This window comes from Erigeron canadensis, chromosome 6 (genome assembly GCF_010389155.1).
Source record: "Erigeron canadensis isolate Cc75 chromosome 6, C_canadensis_v1, whole genome shotgun sequence".
Classification (NCBI taxonomy): Eukaryota; Viridiplantae; Streptophyta; class Magnoliopsida; order Asterales; family Asteraceae; genus Erigeron; species Erigeron canadensis.
Genome location: NC_057766.1, coordinates 37,049,022 through 37,069,968, shown reverse-complemented (window position 1 = coordinate 37,069,968; position 20,947 = coordinate 37,049,022). Strand labels below are relative to the sequence as shown.

The window sequence follows — 20,947 nt, the reverse complement described above, 5'->3', positions numbered from 1 at the left end:
TCACAATTATCCAACCCCCCTTCCCCAAATATATAATTTTCTCATTGTCACTTTCATCTCTCCCTTTCCTTCTTTCTTAATTAATTAATATTTCTTTCCGTGGGGTTTTTACAGGGTTTCCCTGAATCTATCATCAGCATGTATACATACACACACACACTCATATACATATATATCTACCATTGAGGAGTTCAAGCTCAAAATCTTTCTTTCATTTTTCCCCATCAAAACATATATATATGGCTAAATCCACTACTGCCGTTGATCATAATGAAGCTCTCAATATTGATCTTCCACCTCATCTCATTCTAAAGGTAAATCTTTAAATACAATCTCTGTATCTCTCATTCTCTGTGTCTCTTACTCTCACAAACACACACACACAGACAGTCAATACACACAGTAATTAGTGGGTTGATGAAATTTGCATTATGTGATCTGGGAATTCTTGTTTTGTTATGAAGTTATTGTTTTTTTCCCAAAAAGATACTAACTTTTTTTGGAAATTATGGAGGGTGTGTCACTGTGTCACATAATCACACAGACAGAGTCTACGTGTCAATTGATAATAATTGAAGTGTACTATCTGGGTGTTTTCTTTTATACAGTATCATTTTTTTTTCTTTTCCCAAGATTTTGTCTTTATATAAAATTTGGGTTTGTTAGATCTTTGTAAATTCTGGGCTTGTTTAAATATTTTGAGCTTATTAAGATTTATGCAAAATTACTCACAAATATATATTATTTTTTTATTTTCTTTTTCATTTGGGAGTACTTTGACAAATGACAATGGCTCATTTAACCTACATGACATCATGGGAAATATTGTTAGTGCAACAGTTATATGATTTTTCCTAATTCATGTAAATTGGGTTTTTGAGGTTCCAAAATCTTGTAAAGGTTTCTTGGAAAATCATTTACAAAGGCAGCACCTTTTTATTTGGCAAATTTGACTATATTTAGCCAGAGGTTTTTCTGGAATCAATCTCTCTAATCTCAGATAAGGGTATGATTATAGGCATCCCACATATCCTATATCCCGACCTTTGTGAGATTGGTTATTGTTGTTATTTAATTCTTGTGTTGTTAAAATTGTGCTATATCTTGTGTTCTTGACTCTCTACCAGGTTTCTGTTACAAAATTCTGTACTTGGCTCTATGAACTTATTTCATACTTATCATCTCCCCAATAATTTTTAATATATTCTTAGAAATTTAGAAGTACTGGTCAATCAGAGCACCTCCAACAGAGATTTATAGAATTAGTTTATAGTGATATTAACCATATTATTTACCTCCCCATTATTTGGTAAGGTTTTTAGAAGTTCAAAGATGGGAAGTTCATCCCTATGAATTTTGGAAACACAAAATAGGTTGGTCCCACAATTAGATTTTTATTTAGTCACTGTTATATTAAACTTTAAAGTAAGTGGGGCTCAGTTATGAACTTAAGATTTAAGAAAGGTTATAAGAGTGGAGAGGCATATTTGTAGGAAATTGTAGTCTATGTAAAGATGATGTGTGAGTGTTCTAAACTTGACTTAGTCCATAGCATTGGAGATGCTCTCACGGACTATTCCTTTGGATTAAGGGAGTTTTGGTGTTAAGCATCTACTTCTTAACTAAAATTGGGTGAATTCACATGATTAAACCAACTAACTTGGCATATATGTAGGTTGGACAAACAAGTGAAATTAGTGAAGTTACTACTACAAGCGAAATAATTGAAACTAGTCAAGGTTCAAAGCCACAACACTTGGTCTTGGAGATACCTGAAAGGACATTTGATACCACTATTAGAGATGATGTAAAGATGAACATACCATTAACACCGCAACAAACTCCAAAAAGAGTCAACTTTTCACCATTGCATAGCCCTGCATATGCTTATCCCAAATTTAATGAACTGTCAAGTCCTTCAACATCTAGAGGTAAATCATCCATCAAAAGCCTCATTCCTAAATTAAGCTTCAAATTTAGAAGCAGAAATTCGGAGATTGAAAAGGCTGCAATTCTAGCCCTTGGTGGCTCACCATCAGATTTGAGAGGGAAAACTAAAATGTCTAGAAATTATTCTTTTACCAAGTTATTTTCATCCAAAATGAAAAGAACATCATCTTTACCCGTAACTCCTATTGCTCACTCAAATCCCGAGTCTATGCATGGAAGAAATAACATGGAAGTAAGTATCTTTGGCCATACTTTTTAGATATTGGGACCTCATAAATTATGCTATCTGTTTTAATACAATGCTATACAGAAAGGTTGGATCCAACGGCCTATTCATCGATCACATTCTGTTCCTGATTTGATTAAAGATGGAAGCGTAACACAAACAGAGTCTCTAGGGGTATTCCGGATAATTCCAACTACTCAAAAAGATGTGCAAGGAACTCATCCCACCCAAATCGTGCTTCCTTCAATTGAAGCTGGTAAATTTTATGTAATGAATGAACTCTTCGTATATATGTTTACTTGAACGTTTTCTTGTTTTTAATTACTAGATGGAAATGATCACAAAGAGGGTGAGGACATTGCAGAAGAAGAGGCTGTTTGTAGAATATGTATGGTTGAACTGGAGGAAGGAGTTGATGATTACCTTAAAATGGAATGTGATTGCAAAGGGGGGCTAGCTCTGGCCCACCAAGGATGTGCCATAAAGTGGTTTACCATAAAAGGTAATAAGACTTGTGAGGTTTGCAAGCAAGAAGTCAAGAACTTGCCTGTAACTCTTTTAAGGATTCAAAGATCACAAAGCCGGGTTCTTCGAAATGGAGTTATGCATCAATATGAAGCTCCCAGGTACAGGTAATCTTTACAACACAAGAACACATTTGATTATTTGGCATATAAGTGTTTGATTTTAATTTTAAAAATATTTATCAGGGTATGGCAAGATGTACCAGTTCTTGTGATTGTAAGTATGCTTGCGTACTTTTGCTTCTTGGAGCAACTTTTGGTATGCCATGAATCTTAAATCACTGTTTTTTTTAAAGAATGAGCAGTGCTCCTAATATTGTCCTTTTTTATATAAGGTAAACAAAATGGGGTCTGGAGCAATTGCTATATCTCTGCCTTTTTCATGCATCCTGGGACTCCTTGCATCAATGACATCGACAACAATGGGTATTTTCATCACTTACGTGTTAATTTTATCACCAGTCCCAAACGGTTGCAATATATAGATACGGAGATAATTGATATGTTCCTTTAACGTTATTATAACCGGTATGGCTTTGCAGATTTTTCATTGATATACTGATAATTCTACAATTTATGTTCAGTGAAGAGACGGTATGCATGGTTTTATGCCTCTGTTCAGTTCATTCTAGTGGTTGGCTTTGCACATGTTTTCTACTCAAAGGTAAGTTATTTCATGTGAGTTTATTTTAGGTGCCGATAATCTGATATAGTACCATGTTTGACAATTGATTTTAAAACTTGCTGAGAATTTTAAGTTGTATGATCGATTTCCGGTTTTACAGCTGAAAAAATTCATATTAATTTTAAAGCTGAAAATAGTATTTTTGACTCTTGGAAGTCAAACCTGTAGTCTATCTATTGGATTGTAGAGAGAATTATGGAGCTTGCCCTTCACCAATATAATATGTGCATAATTTACAGCTTCATGTTGCTGGGGTTCTATCAGTTTTGCTTGCTACGTTTGCTGGCTTTGGCGGTGCGATGTGCGGAACTTCGATTATTTATGAGTTGTTGAAATGGAGGGGAAGATGGCACAGTTGGTCAAACCACCCTCACGAGACCCCGGACATTGAACAGCCTCAAGGCTCATCAGAATCTGCTCATGTATCACAAGATGAGCCCCACCAACAAGGTGGTTCAATAGAAGCGATACAGCCACAACAGCCCACAGAAACTGGTCATACACCCCAAAATGGGTCTGACCTGCAAATAAGTCAAAGCCAAGAGCCAGGTCAACAAACTGGACCATAATAGCATGTATGAGCTCAAATCATTTAACAATGTGTGTAGTAGCCATCATTGTCAGTCACTACAGAAACTAAGATTGTACAAAATCCCATTAGCAAATGCTTATTAAACCTCAATATTCGATCAAAATGGAGACTGCATAAAGATGTGGAGTTCGAGGATCATCGAACCCGAAGCTTTTAGTTGTAGGCTTGTAGTTCTATTTATGAAATTATTGTACAAACAGGCTTTTGTCACTAATATTAAATGCAATAATAGTCTTTTAAGAATGAAACTTTGTCATTAGGTGATCACATCTTAAAGATCATAATCATGTATGCTAAAAATAGTATATAACATATATGCACATGACATATTCTAATTTCCACAAATCAAATTGATAACTCTGATCCAAGCCGCCTGATTTTTGTAGGACATTGCAGCCTAGTGAACTTGATATGTCTATGGTCACTGATTGCATATTTTAACAAAAGAAAAAAGGAATCATATCCTGGTTTGAATTCCGGTAACTGAAAAATCAATTTCCTACATTGTTTTGCTATCAACTTGGGGTAAGTCAGTTGGATTGACGGCCCGTCCATAGGAGGCGATCAAAGAAAGTACAAAGACCATAAGTTACATGTGAAAACCACCGAATCCACCGCCAGGAAAGCCACCTTCAAAATGAAATGTATAACCACCACCTCCTCCAAAACCCCCTGCTCCGAAAGGGTTAAATCCACCACTGCCACCGCCCATATTCATGCCCTCCTCAATGTCTTCACCATTATCATATTTTGAACGCTTGTCATCATCCCCAAGAACCTGAAATTAACATCACAGACATAGATTTCAAACAATCAAACAACTGACATTGATACAATAAACATGCAATTAAAAGTGGTCATTACGACCCGCTTGATATGTTTTTCTAGGAATAATAGGTAAGAATAAGTTTTAAAAAGATAGCCAATGAAAATGGGTGTAAAAAGCTCCCTAAGTTATGTTTCATGATCTCTTTAATTGACAGAATGTAGTTTATATAATCACTGTTAACACACTACTTGGTAGTATATCTTAGGCCAACCTGATCCGTTCCAAGAATAACCCGTTTTGACTCATTACCCAACACACCCATTTTACTCCCTCTAATCAAAAGGGTAAAATAAGGACCTCATATGCAGCAGCTATTTCTCTAAATTTATTCTCTGCTTCTTCTCTATTGTCAACATTCTTATCTGGATGCCATTGCAAAGCTAGCTTTTTATAAGCTCGTTTTATCTCTGCTATGGATGCAGTCTTTGAAATACCCAAAATCTTGTACCAATCCTTCCGCTGGCTTAACTTCAAGGCTTTTTCAGCTTTCATAAGTGCTTCCCGGATGGCCATGTCCTTTAAAGTTGGCATGTCCATCGTTACAAGCATGTAGATACAGTAGCCATTTACAATTTAACAGGCTTCAAAGTTAAAATATGAAACTAACCTGAGGTGATTTTTCTGCAGCTGCTTTGATATCTGCAACAGCCCCCTCCCAATCTTCTGTCAACAACTTGGCTTCACCCCTCTGAGAGAAAAACAGATTCAAATCAAATTGGGTTATATAAATTAAATTTCAACTTTACTACATTTCCATATTGAGTTTGACATTAAAGAACCTGAACCAAAGCTTCAGTATGTTCTTCATCAATTGTAAGAACTTCTGTGCAAGCATTTAGGGCATCCTTTCCTCTACCGAGCTTAACTAAAAGCTTACATAGCCCGAGATGAAGATGCACGTTATGTGCCACATGATTAGGGTCTAAAGCAAGGGCTGCTTTGTAGTCCTCCACGGCAACACGCAACTTCCCCTTCTTTTCATTTTCTTCTGCCTGCAACAATAGCCATAATTTAACTTCTACCCAAAGACATAGGAAACTCAAAGGCTGATTAGAGGCTGATCGCTAGGTTGGGTTTACATTTTTTGTCTTCTTCAGTAGATTCTTCAATCCAAAATATGCCTTCTTCAATTCACTGTGCTCTGGATCCAGGCGGAGCCCTTTCTGGTAATGCCTGACAGAAAACACTTACGTTATTTACTATTTTCAGCTTCATTTTTCATAAGCTAATGAATGTGTCATAAATAAAACCTTGTAGCAACATCATGATCAGCTAAATAATAATAAGCACGACCACGGAGAAGTAAAGCCTCTAGGTTATCCTCATCTTCTTTAAGTATGTATCCTGCCTCTGAAATTGTCCCTGCATAATCCTTGGTTGCTAGTAATAACCTTACCTTTAGTATTTTAGCCTACAATTTACAAAAAAAAAAAAAAGATGGAAAATCTGAGTTTAAAGAAAACAGAAAGTGAAACAAGTAGACATGATTAATCATGGGATGTTTTTGGTTGGTACCTGTGAGCATGCAGGAGAAAAAATAAGTACCACCTTGTCGATGAAATCCAATGCTTTAATATAATCACCAGAATCAAAGAGCGTGATGGCTGTTTCTAAAGCACTTTGTGCTTGATGCAACTGAGAAAGCTCCTTTTCAACGACTGAGTTTCCAGGTTTCATTTCAAGAAACTTTTTGTAGCTCTTTTCAGATTCCTCATATCTACATTAGCCAAAAATCGCCTGAATCATATAAGTTTCTTATCAGGAACTAGGTTAAATCAGTTTAGTTTTAGTTATACTTTAAGAAAGATTATAACGATCAAGAGTGACAAAGTTTAACAATAAATGTTGCAAACTGAACATAACGAAAACCATATTAAAACTCAGCCAATTTAGTGAATTTTGAAGTTTGATAATCTAGGATTTCAACATTTTGAGACCTTAATGAAACTTCTTGTTTTATAAAGGACTTTTGTTAGGCACACAGGTAAACTAAGATATCATACTTGACGGTCCCCAATTCCATAGCAGGAGAGGAAACCATAACAATAATTTAGGAACCAAAACTTAATCTAGGCATTATGTGCATACCAAAGACAACGGCAAGGATGCTACAGGGTTGAAATTCTAACTCTGGTCTAGAGCTGGCTAGGGCTGATTAACTGTACGTTGTCTCGCTAAATTAGCTAACTTAGTTTAGGGTACCAACTACCAAATTTACGTTCATTACAATGAAGGGAATTACCACGTTGCAATGATTTGGAGGATAAGTCAAGTAGTCAACCAATGCAGAGACTATAGATACAATGCCGAAGTCTAAACTCAATATCACTAAACAAGGATCCATAAAAGACCAATGTAACTCAAACTTCCTTGTAAGAAACACTACAAATATACTAAAAAGGTCAAAAAAGGAACCTGCACAACTGACGAAGAACAGAAGCTCGGCGCCAATACGCTTCTGAAAGCGAAGGATCCGCTTCTATGGCCGCATTAAGATCATTAATAGCCTCACTATAATGTTTCACCTTTATACTCTGTGAAACTCTCTCAAATAACTCCGCATTATCACCGGATTTTCCATCTAAACAGCCATAAACATAAAAATTAACAAAACATCACGCAGTTTCAATCAAAGATACAAAAAACCATTTCGTAAACGCATAACAACTGAAAACACTGTCTTTCAAATCTCTAAACTTAAAAGATTCATTGCCTCGGTGGTTGGTCTATAACATTCACAAATCATAAACTTTGCAAATCAAACCTCGAATATACAATGTTGCAACAAAAAAGCTAAATACTTCATCCAATAAACACAAAAACTTAGAGCCTAAATTCATAAAAATCAAAACTTTATAATCTCCAACATAATAAACAACCTCCAAAACAAGTATCCAAACTTTAACAAGAATTTGTACAAAAAAAATAACCCTTTCAACAGCTGAATCACATTAAATTCCCCAAAATGGTGATATCCAGTTCAGGCCCATATTAGATAACAGTAAACGGATGAGGTTATACCTAGATGTAGGGCATTATCAATATAAACAAAAAACAATATAAATCAATCCTTGATCTAATAAAGATGCAAACTTTATGATAAAAAAAACAATAAAGTTACCTAAAGCAGAAACAAGGGGTTGAAGAAGAAGGATTTGGCATACGAAAACAAAGTGAAGTATAAACAAAGTGTATATAAATCCTCTCCATGCTACCAGATCCATTCCTCTTGGCAATATCATCATATTCAATATTTTCATCATCCCCAGTAGTGAAATAGGTGTGCATATATATAGATATTTGTATTTGTATATATATATATGTGTAAGATTCTGTATGTATAGGTTTTGAGTTGTGTGCGTGTGATGTTTTGGAGACAGGATTTTGTGTTTTTTGAAACAGGGGTGATGTGTTTACTGGGATTGGAATGTCATACCACGTTGGATTGACCAATTAGATATGTACACGCGTAACCCTGGTGGGTTTTTATTGGCTGACTATACACCTTAATTGCCACGTCGGATTGATTTTTTTTTTTTTTTTTTTTGAGAAAATTACATTTTTGTAACCCAATTTGACAATTTTTTCACTTTTAGTCCATAACTAAAAAATTGCAGTTTTCATACCTAAAGTTTTGTTTTTTTTTCAGTTTTGGTACCACGTTCATACGGCGTTAAATTTTTTATTAGTCTTTTGACCCCCTCTTTTTATAAAAAAAATTACAATTTTGATATCATTGAGTGTTTTTTTAGGAGCCGTAAAAAAAATTAAAAAATCATGTTTGTTGATTTTTGAGTATGTGTTCTTTGATAGATGCTAACGTTTGAGATGAAAATTGGAGAGTGACATAAAAATATGTTGCCTACTTGAGGTACCAAAAGTGAAAACATTGACAACTTGAGATATCAAAACTGTAATTTTTCTCAAAAAAAAATGAGGTCTAAGGACTAAAATACCCCTCACGTGCTTGTCACGTGAGGGTGTTAACGGCAAAATTTAATGTTGTATGAACATGGTACCAAAATTGAAAAAAACACAAAACTTTATGTATGAAAACTGCAATTTTTTAAGTTATAGACTAAAAGTGTAAAAATTGCCAAATTGAGGTACAAAAAATATAATTTTCTCTTTTTTTTTTTTTTACTGTTACTATGAAAACAGATACTCCAATTTACAACCATGATTTTGTTGTCGTGATTTTTAATCTGAAGCGAATTTGATCCAGGAAATAAAGATATCTATCACTATGGGCAATCGAATAAGAACACACGCAACTTAAACTTCATTTTAATGCATTATATAAACCTATAAACCAACATAGTGTAAATTTAATTATCATTGTTTAAGTGTTTAATAACACATTGATCTGTTAAAAATCGAGAACATCATGTTTTTTGTTTTGTGTATCTATCTTGGATGCACATTCATCAAAATGGATATATCCAACAAAAAACATAATTTTTTTATTTTGACGGATCAATGTGTTCTTAAACACTCAAATAATGATAATTAGTTACACACTATATTAGTTTTATGGACTTTTAATGCATCAAAAATGATGTTTTTAAGTGTTCTCACTCTAAAGGTGTTTTACTGGAGTGTCGTCCTCAAGACTATGACTTTAATAGTAACACATTTTTAAGGTCTTAAGTATTACCATCCAGTAAATAAAGACTCAAATATGCAAAGTTAAGGTTACTTTACTTTTTTTTTTTTAAGGTGAATTTCGCTGGAAACTTTGTGTCGCGATTCGACAGCAGAAGGTCTAGCATACGTTGTCTTAATCGGGTCCGCGCTAGAGAGCTCCCTCGAAGTAGAAATGCTTATTTCAAATACCTGATGGCGGAAAAAACCCCTATTAATATGCCTGAAGGCGCGACGATCAATAGGGGTAAACCTTGCTCCCTCAGACTTAAACATGGGTATACCTAAACCAAGCCCTCATAAAAGGACTTCTTTATGTTCTCCCCAAGGCTTGAACTCAAGATCTCATAGATAAGGAGATGATATTTCAACCATTGAGCTAATACTCAAGGACGCTAAGGTTACTTTACTGTTTTCACATGTCAAAATTCAAAAAAATATTTATTCCATTTTGTTATTATTATATTAAACTATTATTATCATGTTCAGATATCTACTTTTAATATATATGAAAGATATTTTAAAATAAGATCACGCGATATTGATCAATCTTATAATCCACATATGGTTAGCACAACTAGGTTGTTGGTAATTTGGTATTAGATGAACTAAATCATTTATCATCTATACAAGAAGAAAATGTAAGGATACTAAAAGTGACAAATCAATCAATTTTGGTTCTTTACCAAGTACTCAAGCACTCTCATAGCTAGCAAGCCTAGCATGAATAAATAAAAATTCAGGTTACATAACAGGGTAAAATATATTCATTAAACACTATTTTTTTTACAATTATAGAGACGCTTTTCTAAATCAATAAAATCACTTAAGTTTGTAAAGACAAAGTCTTTAAATAGGTTTTTCTAACTTTTATTGACCGCCTCAGATAAACTAAGGATTTTAGGCGAGATATAGAGTGCAATTAGAAGAAAACTTCCACATTCCATGTGTGACAAACTCAATTGAGAAATACTCCTATCGTATTCTAACGATTTAGGATGGTCAAACTCCCCTTGATAAGTTGAGTATGATGTAGGGAATCAAGTCAAAGATTTCATATAGAGGAAATTCTATAGTTGATTCCTTACTGTAAGAGGCATCCGTCCGGTTCTTATATCAGGGGGTCATGTAAAGACTTTTAAAAACGATTGGTTTAGCAGGTGTTGAATAAGTCTCGGATAAAGGTTTATAGGCCACCTTCTTTCTTTAGTTGTAGTATCAGAATGACCTCTTAATTTATTATATTTTGTTATCTGTTAATCATTCTTTTTTTTGTTTTTCATTTCACCTCTAAAAAAAGGTAATGGAGGGAACCATATTCCCGGTACCTTGGATACCCATTGACTCACCCCGTACATCTATTTACATTTTTCAAACAACCAAAACTATATTTATATCTATTATTTTTAACTTTCCCTCGTTCTATACACTTTAACACACACTCACACATAGGGATGGTAATGGGGCGGGGTTTGTCGGGGATCTCAATCCCCATCCCCGTACCTGATTTTCATTTGTAATCCGCATCCCCATCGGGGAATTAAATTACATCCCCATACCCGTCTCCATCTGGTATCGGGGATACTTTTTTAATGAACATTGATTTGTTTTGATATAAAATATGTAGGAAAATGTGTATTTAAATATTTTATTTCTTCGTATAAACTAAGATATATGTTAAGTAAATGATTAATATAGTATACAACACAAAAAGTACTAAATAAAAGTTCTAAACATAAAATTGATTATAGATTATAAATAAGAACTTAAAGTGATTCTAATAAGTATATATAGTATTTTCGGGTTCGGGTATGGTGATTGGGGATTTATGGTTTTCCATCCTCGTCCCCATCCCCATCGGGGATTAGATTTACATCTCCATACCCGTCCCCATCCCCGGTCAACTCGGGAATTCCCGGTCAAATCGGGTGCGGGTATCGGATTCACCATTGAGTACGGGTATTTTTGTCATCCTTACTCTCACACACAACAAAATACATTTCACAACCTTTTAAAAGTATGGACAAAAACTAGTGTATCAAAAACAACTTGACGATTCACGACTTTGTGGTACCACAAGAAACGAGCGGGAAAAAAAATAATGACTTGGTCGATTATTAGAGAAAACGAGCATGGTACTCGCACGTTGCGGCGAATACCATTGACAGGGCGTCTAGGTCGAGGGGTGATGTGGGTCTTATGGAGACGTTTTGTGTCGGAGGTGGTATTGAACGAAGGTGGAGGTGATGGTTGGGTTTTGAGGATAGCGGTGGAGGTGTGTGTGTATTTTTGTGGCAGAAAGAAAACAATAGGGAGAATAAATGTAGAGAATAAGGGAAGGAATAAGGAGGGGTAAAAGGGTAAAATCGCATGTCCTAAATCTCGTAAACTTTTAACAAGGAGTGATAATTTTTAATAGGGAGTATAGATTAATAGGGAGTATAGATCTAAGAGCGACACCTATACTAAAATACGATCTTGCCAAATAAAAGAAATGAAAGTCTGTTTGATATGAATTGAAACAATCATTTTTTTCAGGAATTGGGTTTATGGGTTATAGTGTACTTTGTTCGCAACAAACAAGGCTACCCTATACAGGATTACTGGAATGACTATTCTATTCAGCCCAAATTGTAAAATTAGCTTGAACTAGGCCCAATAAAATAGGTTTAAATCCTGGGCCTTATCTCTCCTTTCAGTTCGGGACTTCAAAGTGCCAACCAATGACCTGTCAACCCGAACCCAACCCACTAACCTTAAAAAAAATTGGGTTGACGGGTGGATGAGTCGAGTTTCAGGTTGGCGGGTCAAATGAGTTGGTGGGTTGCCGGGTTGATTTTAGGTTAAACAGGTCATATGAGTCATGGGTTGACGGGTTGGCGGGTTGGTGAGTACATTTCAGGTCAAATGGGTCATGGGTTAGCGGGTTGCAGGGTCAAATGGGTTGTTGGGTCGACCTAATAAAAAATTATGTAAATTTAAATTCTAATCAGGTTGGCGGGTCAACCTGTTAACCCATTTGGTCAACCTGAACCCAACAAAAAAAAATCAGTTTAGTGGGTTGGCGGGTCGAGATTTCACAATCCTAACCTGACTTTTTTTTGGGTTGGGTTGAGATTGACAGCCCTACTATAGCTAATACTACAAAGGTACAAGTTTGTATTGCACAACCAAAAATAATTAACGGATTAACGTTCGTTAATTGTCGCTTGGGTAACTAACGGTAGTTACAAAAGTGTATTTAACGAACTTTGTTTTCAAGTTTAAGTTTTTTAACTCTTGCCTTGAAAGTTTCGTCTTATTTACTTTTTACCACATAACTTTTAGTTTTTTAAATTTATTTTTTGTCACATAAAGTTTTTTACCTTTTTATTTTTACTACGTAACTTTTACTTTTTAAAATTTTGTCACGGAAACCTTTTTTTTTTTACTTTTCTCCATTTTACTTTTTGCCATATAACTTTTGTTTTTGTCATGGAAGCTTTGTTTTAAAGTTTTCGTTATCTTAACTTTTGCCACGAAAGTTTTTTTTACCACATAACTTTTGTCTTTTAAACTTTTGCCGCTAGAGTTTTATCCTAGTTACTTTTTTACGCATAACTTCGAGTTTTTTAATTTTATCCATCAAAGTTTCATAACTTTTGGCACGAAATTTGGGTTTTCAGCTTAATGTTATTTAACTTTTATCATGAGAGTTTTGTTATTGTTTTGAGGCAACGCCCGGGTAGAAATGATTGTTATATTTAGAAAGTTAGATAATGAATAAAAGAAATTGATCTACTACTAACTTTTTTTTTTTGCTTTTTTCTAACTTAAATAATGATTCACTCGTTATTATTAAGAATCACACATAACCCAACACGTTAAGTTAAACTTTATAAGGCCCACAAGCAGAAATATTTTCGAATTTTACCCGGCCCCAAAAGAAGAAAATATATGATTCATGTTGTAAAACCGGTTCTTAATGACCATAAAATCAAGTTCACATGTTTAAAAAAAATATATGTCGACCGATTATATAAAATAGTACATTTCTAGATTCCAAGATTGTCAAGATTTTTAACCTTGGTAGTTGGTATGATAGATTATATCATCTTTTATTTAAAGATAATATAATACTGTAGTACATTTCAAGTAATTTTTAAATTAGCATGGATACACACGCATTTGATATTTAAAACGACTAGAAGGACATGGGTCTCAATACTCCCTTGGATCCAAATCTTGAAAAGGTGAATCGAAGGGTTAGAAAAGGTAAGTTGAGAGGTGTCCTTAAAAGGTGGGTACTAACAAGTACCAAGGCAGATTGATTTACCTAATTTCAATAAAGTTAATCTAATTAAGGGTGCCGTTTGGTTGGGGTTTTGAATATGGGTTAAGTTTGTGTTTCATATTGTGTTGTTTCGTTAGTATGAAAATGTGTTCATGTGTCTAAGATTTGGATTTCATTCTTATAGCCTCAAAAATCCTTTAGATCATGCTTTGGAATGATGAATAACGCCCTTCATTATTGTGAACTCATCTTGTTTTATTTTCTTTTTTTCAAATAATGAGGACGGGGCCTCGATTTTATTAACAAATCAAATATACAATCAATTTGAGCTTCAAATAATAATGAACAAGCCCATCATATACAATCTCTAACAATACCACTAGATAATCTATACTATATACATTGAAATTGTCCACTAAAGATAATCATGAACTCATCGATCTTTTTCTAATCTTGACTGTAACATCAGTTTTTCCAATTTCAAAACACATTTTAGAACACTTATTCCCTATCATGACTTCTTTCTCACTGCATCCTCAATCAAATATATATATATATATAAACCTTCACATACATATACTCTTTCTAATTTCACACACCCTCATCCTTCCTCTTCATGTTTTGGACGAGTTTGGACGAAGACACCCCAAGATGAGCTCCACACGACGTAGCATAGGAAACGACCTAAAATCTTTATCAGAAGGAGCTAGGTCATCACAAATAATGACGGTGCTAAAAGAAATTAATGACAATGGGGCTGATTTAATCATTTTGAGCGTTAATAAAATTAATTACACAATATGTAAAAGTTTATATCACTATTTTGAACGTTAACCAAAATTGATGTTGTGCATAAAAGTAATTTATATCATAATTATATCAGAACAAATAATGAAATAAATGGTTTATGATTTTAGCCACTTTAATCATTTTCTATTTATTTAAACTACTAATTTTGAATTAATTATCTTCAAACATAACGTGTTTGGAATTCTTTTGTCTGAGAATATATATCAAGGTTACAATATGATTTATATCGTTTCTGATTTCTTCAAACATAATGGTTATTTAGTACCTTTTGTGATTGAAAATACATGTACAGCGCTTTAAGATTTTCTTCGATTATAATATCAAGACAAAAACATAATGCTAGTATATGTTACAGTACTAAATTGACACAGCACAATATGAGAGGAGATAATAAGACCAGCTTTTTCTTTTCTTCTCTTGGGTTTCTAAATTGACAAAACATGATTATAAGCAATATAAAAATAATCGTAATTGAGACAAAAAGCTGAAATATATGAAAAGCAGTTCATATAAGCTCTTTCCAATGTTTTTTAGTATTTGACCTTTGCTTATAATAATTCTAACATGTTGGACTAACCTATATGAGTACTATATATGTTTTGCGGATTGATAAAGGTATTTGAATATTGAATTACCAAAGTAATTTCTTTTCTATAGAATATGTTAAGTAAACTATTGTTAGTATACCATCATTAATCCTTTACTTGCAAATATATATTCACATAGCCAGAGTCACTTGTTGTATCATATATTACTCAAATGTTAGTCGCTACATTTTCTTATATGGACCGTAGGACTAGCTAGTAGAGACGTATAATAAATTATTTACACTTTTGCTATGCCGTTCATTTTTCAGTCTACCGTGTAAAAAATCATATCCTTCTAAAATTTTGGACTTTTTCATGAAAACTACATCTCACACTTGACATACATTCACCTCTCCTCTGGTGTATAACTTTGTGGTTAATATATTGATCTCGTAAATTAAATACGATTGACTAAACGTATAGTCGTTAAAGTCGTCGGCTAATTACATGCCAATGATACTTATAAAATATGCTTAATGGTTAGATTTTTTTTCATGATATAGAGAAAGAAGACACGCATCCACTATTTTTGGCAAATTCTTCACCATATTTGGTTAAGCAAAATCTATTTGCCAAATTTGTTACCGGAAACAAGTTATAATTTACATGTCGCACACACCTAAAAGTTAACACTAAAGAAACTTTAAAGAACCCACAAACGTTGACCAGAATAGCCCCCTACCTATACTTTGACTTTTAAGTCAGCGAGAAAGCGATTTTTATTTTTAATTTTTTGCTTTTGAGGGAAAGAAAATTAAATACGAAAAAGAAAGATTTGTCTAGATAAAAGTTAAATGACACACGACACCAAGAAAAACAAAGGGAGATACAAAAAAGCATCCCATGAGTGAGAGTGATCAGATGGACATGTATTTTGGTCCAGTCAATTTCCAACGCATTTTGGTCCCACAATAATTCTATATGTCCATTTCCATTTCAACCAAAAATGTTAAGAAATCTTATGCATAAAAGTCATGTATATAGAAGTTTCAAAAAAAATTTAAGTCTTCGTGAGCCTATAAATATATTCATGTTCTGAATTGAAATAAGGTTTATAAATGCTTGTATCCTAATTAAGCACTGAAAAAATATTAACATGAAAGGCACACAAATTTTATTAATTTGTTATGTTAAACTTTAATTACTTAACTAAATGTTTAGTAAAGAAAATTGAGCCGTAAGTTGATTAGTAAAGTTTATCACATAATATTATCCATATTCAGATTAAGTAATATCATTCTTTTTACCCAAATGCTTTGTGAGGCTCTACTAAATATAAGTCATGCATGAGTTTGAATTTGTCCTGATATTTTATAAGATGACATTCAAAGACAAGTATATACATAGTCAATGTCGAGACTAATTTTACTATAAAATGGTCGATCAGTTGAGTTAAAAAATTCACTATCTAGCATTTTTCAAGAAAGATTATTAGTACATGATAAGTAGCAAATTAATAGCACGCATCAGTTTTGATGTCTTAATCAAGGTTTATTTAAAGAAGGTAATGAGTCTGAATGTCTTCATTGTTGCTAGCTATCTTTCACCGTGTGCCCATGACGAATTAATTAATCAGTTGATTTAAGGTAGGTACTTTTGTTTTCCCCCCGATTTTCGCCCTATCACCACTCCTTAGCTAATAACTTAGTAGTTTACCATAATATACACCACAAGATTTGGACCTCTTAAGGGGAAAACTCCACATAAAGAACCCCTTAACTACTACGAGGAAATCTCATGACCAATTCATCTAAGTAAATCAAACCATTGACAAAAAATTACGTCTATAGATACATAATTATTATGCTACATTAAACACACGTGATGATGATCATGATCGATGAAACGTTCAAATTAATGAAGCAGCATATATATATATATATATATATAAAATAATAATGGAACAACATCCAGCTAGCTAATTAATTAACTAATTACTAGCGAATTGTCTCATAGCAGATCCCATGGCCGAGGAACCATAAGATGCAAACTTCATAAGATCTTGTGGCAACAACGGCCGCCCACCTTCTCCTGCTCCCATCCCCAAGAAGTCTCTCGTCATTCCGTTGTTGACTCCGCTAAAGCTCTGGTGGTGCATCATCTTCAATGGCGCCGCCATTGTTTCGTTTCTTGACATAACCATTTGTTGGTTGTCAGCATTATTGCTCGCCGCTTGAGGACTTGAATTCGATGAGGTGTTGTTAATGTTCATTGCACTAGAGGCTTGAAGTTGAGGTAGAGACGTGATATTGCTGTTGTTTACTAGACTAACCGCGGTGTTTGATGTCGTGGAAGAGTTCATGAGCCCGAAACTTGTCCCAAAGATAGAGGGGTTGCTTCTGCTTGAGCCCATTTGAGCCGCTTTTTGAAGGAGTGCGGTTGCAGACATTGGACCGGTGGATGATTCGGTTTGATGGCTTTGGTTCATTGAATATATTGAAGCTAGGGTTTCTTCTTTTAAACTTTCTCCGGCCATTGGAGTTAATGATAAATTTGGCATTTGGTTCGAGTTTGAATAATTCGCCATAGGAGATGATGATGATGATGAACCAAACACATTAACCATATCGGCTAAACCTGCAGAGCTAGATGACATATTGTAAAGATTCGAGTTGTTGATATTCATTTGTTCCATTGGATTGAGATTATTGAGCTGATGATGAGAATTCGCTTGGTCTAACCAAAGTGACAATCTTGGCTTATTATTTTGATGATCACCAAAATGATCAGGCCTAAACCCAGACCCAAATTGTGTCATCCCACAAAACCCTTGAGGGAAATTCGGGTTCATTCCTGATTCATTCATACCTTCGTTTTTCAAACCGATGTTATTTGGCGTCACCGATGAGTTGAGCCTCACGCTTTCTTCAGCCAGCGCGTCACAAAATGCACGATGGGTAATGAAACTATCCTTCCTACACAAAATAAAAAAAAAAAAAAATGTAACCAAAAAAGAATTAAAACATGTACGTTGTATATATATATGTTACACTTATTATGTCACATTAAATATATATTGTCGAAATGCATTAAATTCCAAAGCATTTATATCGAACATTCGAACATAAACAAAAACAAGGATTCTTAAAACAATTAAATTTAATAAGGCATACACACACACCTGGAGAAAAGGGTGCCACAGTCACATTTGTACTCTCTAGTACCACAAGTTTTGGAATGAGCTTTCCAGTCAGATTGAACTGCATACTTCTTGGAACACTTTTCGCACTTCCATTTCTTTTCACCGTGTTTCCGGCTAAAGTGTTTCTTGATTCCGGTTAGGTCTCCGAGTGCTCGAGATGGATCGTGATGGACGCATGTTTTTTCGGGACAAATGTAGACTTTCTTCTTGATGGGTTCTTTTGTGTTCCTTTGCTTTAGCTTCCATGGCAGATTGTGACCTCTACGATGAAGTTGTAGGTTTTGGTCCCTTTGGAATCCTTTGTTGCATATTTCACATACGAATCGATTTGTCGCCATTAGTGATTTTGGTGATAGAGCCATCACTTCCGCATCTGGATCTGTTTAATAAAAACATTGTAATTGTCAAATTTAATTAGAAAACTATACTACAACCTAGAGTATATTTTTGGATAGTCAAATAATTACATTTTAGGATATATATGATTAGAGTAGTCAAATAGGAATGTATTCATAATGACTTTGGATAACACTCAAAGTAGAAAATTAAATACAACAATTTAAAAATAAAATAGACCCTTGTCGTCCCATGTATAATTGATTATTGATTACTTAAATCAAATTAATTACTAGAAAAATCCATTTATCTTTATTCAAACCTTAATTTATAAGATGTCTATATATGGTTGAATTATTGGTGTGATCGAATCCATATGTCAATAACAAAGTACTTGATTATATTGAACTTGGAAAATCTAAATCATTTCTAATTAACCATGTCAATATATATCAAAATGCATAAATGAGAAGCTATAATTAAGCAGACAAGTTCATCTACTATATACTAGTATATAGAGTCAAAGAGAATTAATAGGTAATTATATTTTTACTACTGTATTATATACTACATATGTAAGTATATGTATGCACATATAATTCTTATGTATAATTAAGATACCAATTAAACTAAGCAATCTATAAATCTAGCTTTAACTTAACAAGTGTTTGAGTGTGTATACATACACACACACTTGAGTAGAAAGGGAAAAAAAGAAGCTAGATGATATATGTAAATTATTCATACCTGGGGTACCTGGTAAGTTTCTTTTCTTCTTGAAATTAGAGGTTGGTTTAGGAGTAGGGTTATTTGGGTCATTAGTAGTAGTAGTAGTAGTTATTGGTGGTTGTTGACTGTTAAGATGATGATGATGATGATAATCTTGAAGAGGAATTGGAAACATCTCACCGGACATCATATCCACGTACAAACTAAGGTTTAATTTGTTCTTGTCTTACTAGCTTTCAGTAGTTAAGATACTACTACAGATTAAGATTGGTTAGTTGTAGTTTAGCAAAGACTGACTTGAAAAAACAAACAACAAGATTTTCAAAACCACAAAACTAGAATACAAAAACAAAAACACACAGGTAAAAGATTGATTTGGTTTATTATGTGTATTAAAAACAAAACTTCCAGGACTAGAACTATATATATGTAGGATTGTGCCAAAAAAGAGCTAAGAAACAATTTTACTTTAAAAACACAAGCTAGCTAGAAAGATATATAGCTGAAACAAGAAGCTGATGATAAATCACCAACTACTATAACCAAACAAAAAACCACAATAATCTAAAGAGAAACTAACTGTGAGTTACGTTCCAGACAGAAAGAGAGATCTGGTGGAGTTTACTTATAACAACTTAATTGCTGTGTTTTTTGGTGTGTTTTTAATTTTCTTATATTTATATATATATATATATCACTAATTAACAAAAAACCAAAGACAAGAATATTTTCTCTCTCTCTTACTTGTGGCCGGATGCTTAATTAATTTGCTTACTCTTCAATTCTTCGTCTACTGTATATCCTTTTTATCTTTAGCCCTTATTTTCAAAGAGGGTCAGCCATAGATTAATTTAGCTGCTTATTTGGGCCCCCCTAGCTAGCTCTCTGTTATATACATATATTATAAATAGATAATTAATGTTATGTAAATTGGCTGCTAGCTGCTTGTAAGTAGAATGTGTAGAGTTTTGGGTCATTTGGAGGTTTTCGAACCTCAAATTCCTATTATCAACACCATGTACTTTTCAAAACATTTAATATTCTTTTGGACACGTATATACATGCACAAAACTAGAGAAAGTCTAGCTATAGCTTGGGGAAGTGAAAATTTTGCAGTAGTACGACTATTTGTTTATTTCTTTAAAAAGACCATGAGAAAACAATATAGTCTATAAAAAGGAAACAAAACTCACCTCGATAATGTAATACAAGCCCCTAGACAATAGAATTGATTTCTTTGATGCCATGATACGTACAAGGTCGTCTAGTTATATCTCTAGTTTAACCAACAACAACAACAAAAAAAACATTTCCCAAAATCAATAATTTCTTAATTGATATCTTAGATTTTCGTTTGAATATATATAATATTGTTTAAAATCTTTTTAACTAAATACAAAAAAAATGTCTCCATGCGATACACTACAATGGATCACTTTTAAAACTTTCGGCAAGGATATACGTACATGGTTAAATGATGACGTTGTTTGGTTCCGTCCACGTACCACTGACTTTGTATGCGGACGTTTGAAGAGAAAAGAGATTTGTGTTATATTTAAGATAATAGTTGCAACTACTAAAAATGAATTGGAAATATTGTTTAGTAAAGTTAAACTAGTA

The 20,947-nt window shown here is 33.7% G+C and overlaps 3 protein-coding genes across 5 annotated transcripts; 1 reads left to right on the top strand and 2 right to left on the bottom strand.

Moving 5' to 3' along the window:
- Positions 1-58: 58 nt before the first annotated feature.
- Positions 59-4,220, top strand: LOC122602783. 2 transcript variants are annotated; one of them, XM_043775380.1, is made up of 8 exons: positions 59-314; positions 1,676-2,182; positions 2,261-2,432; positions 2,505-2,802; positions 2,887-2,959; positions 3,036-3,126; positions 3,285-3,364; positions 3,625-4,220. In XM_043775380.1, the coding sequence occupies exons 1-8, from the start codon at positions 240-242 to the stop codon at positions 3,952-3,954; spliced, it is 1,626 nt and encodes a 541-aa protein (XP_043631315.1). In that variant the 5' UTR covers positions 59-239; the 3' UTR covers positions 3,955-4,220. The 2 variants fall into 2 exon arrangements, with proteins under 2 accessions (XP_043631315.1, XP_043631314.1); XM_043775379.1 differs by having other exon boundaries at positions 61-314; positions 2,505-2,808.
- Positions 4,212-8,184, bottom strand: LOC122602784 (dnaJ protein P58IPK homolog). Its single transcript, XM_043775381.1, has 9 exons — positions 7,928-8,184; positions 7,222-7,387; positions 6,322-6,523; positions 6,057-6,217; positions 5,886-5,979; positions 5,586-5,798; positions 5,414-5,494; positions 5,104-5,322; positions 4,212-4,755 (listed from the first exon to the last, which is right to left on the bottom strand). The coding sequence occupies exons 1-9, from the start codon at positions 8,067-8,069 to the stop codon at positions 4,567-4,569; spliced, it is 1,467 nt and encodes a 488-aa protein (XP_043631316.1). The 5' UTR covers positions 8,070-8,184; the 3' UTR covers positions 4,212-4,566.
- An 8,703-nt stretch (positions 8,185-16,887) lies between these two features.
- Positions 16,888-19,707, bottom strand: LOC122605020 (zinc finger protein JACKDAW-like). 2 transcript variants are annotated; one of them, XM_043777887.1, is made up of 3 exons: positions 19,355-19,707; positions 18,242-18,641; positions 16,888-18,035 (listed from the first exon to the last, which is right to left on the bottom strand). In XM_043777887.1, the coding sequence occupies exons 1-3, from the start codon at positions 19,515-19,517 to the stop codon at positions 17,051-17,053; spliced, it is 1,548 nt and encodes a 515-aa protein (XP_043633822.1). In that variant the 5' UTR covers positions 19,518-19,707; the 3' UTR covers positions 16,888-17,050. The 2 variants fall into 2 exon arrangements, with proteins under 2 accessions (XP_043633822.1, XP_043633821.1); XM_043777886.1 differs by having other exon boundaries at positions 19,346-19,706.
- Between the last annotated feature and the right edge of the window lie 1,240 nt (positions 19,708-20,947).

Bases quoted from the DNA above. Each gene is read 5' to 3' on its own strand.
- LOC122602783 (XM_043775379.1), top strand. From the start codon at position 240: ATGGCTAAATCCACTACTGCCGTTGATCATAATGAAGCTCTCAATATT. The intron at 315-1,675 runs GTAAATCTTTAA...GCATATATGTAG, and splicing joins CACCTCATCTCATTCTAAAG to GTTGGACAAACAAGTGAAAT. The intron at 2,183-2,260 runs GTAAGTATCTTT...AATGCTATACAG, and splicing joins ATGGAAGAAATAACATGGAA to AAAGGTTGGATCCAACGGCC.
- LOC122605020 (XM_043777886.1), bottom strand. From the start codon at position 19,517: ATGATGTCCGGTGAGATGTTTCCAATTCCTCTTCAAGATTATCATCAT. The intron at 18,642-19,345 runs GTATGAATAATT...TTTATTAAACAG, and splicing joins AAACTTACCAGGTACCCCAG to ATCCAGATGCGGAAGTGATG. The intron at 18,036-18,241 runs GTGTGTGTGTAT...TATTTTGTGTAG, and splicing joins TGTGGCACCCTTTTCTCCAG to GAAGGATAGTTTCATTACCC.
- LOC122602784 (XM_043775381.1), bottom strand. From the start codon at position 8,069: ATGATGAAAATATTGAATATGATGATATTGCCAAGAGGAATGGATCTG. The intron at 6,218-6,321 runs GTACCAACCAAA...TGTAAATTGTAG, and splicing joins TTTCTCCTGCATGCTCACAG to GCTAAAATACTAAAGGTAAG. The intron at 4,756-5,103 runs GTCCTTATTTTA...TGTTAATTTCAG, and splicing joins AAATAGCTGCTGCATATGAG to GTTCTTGGGGATGATGACAA.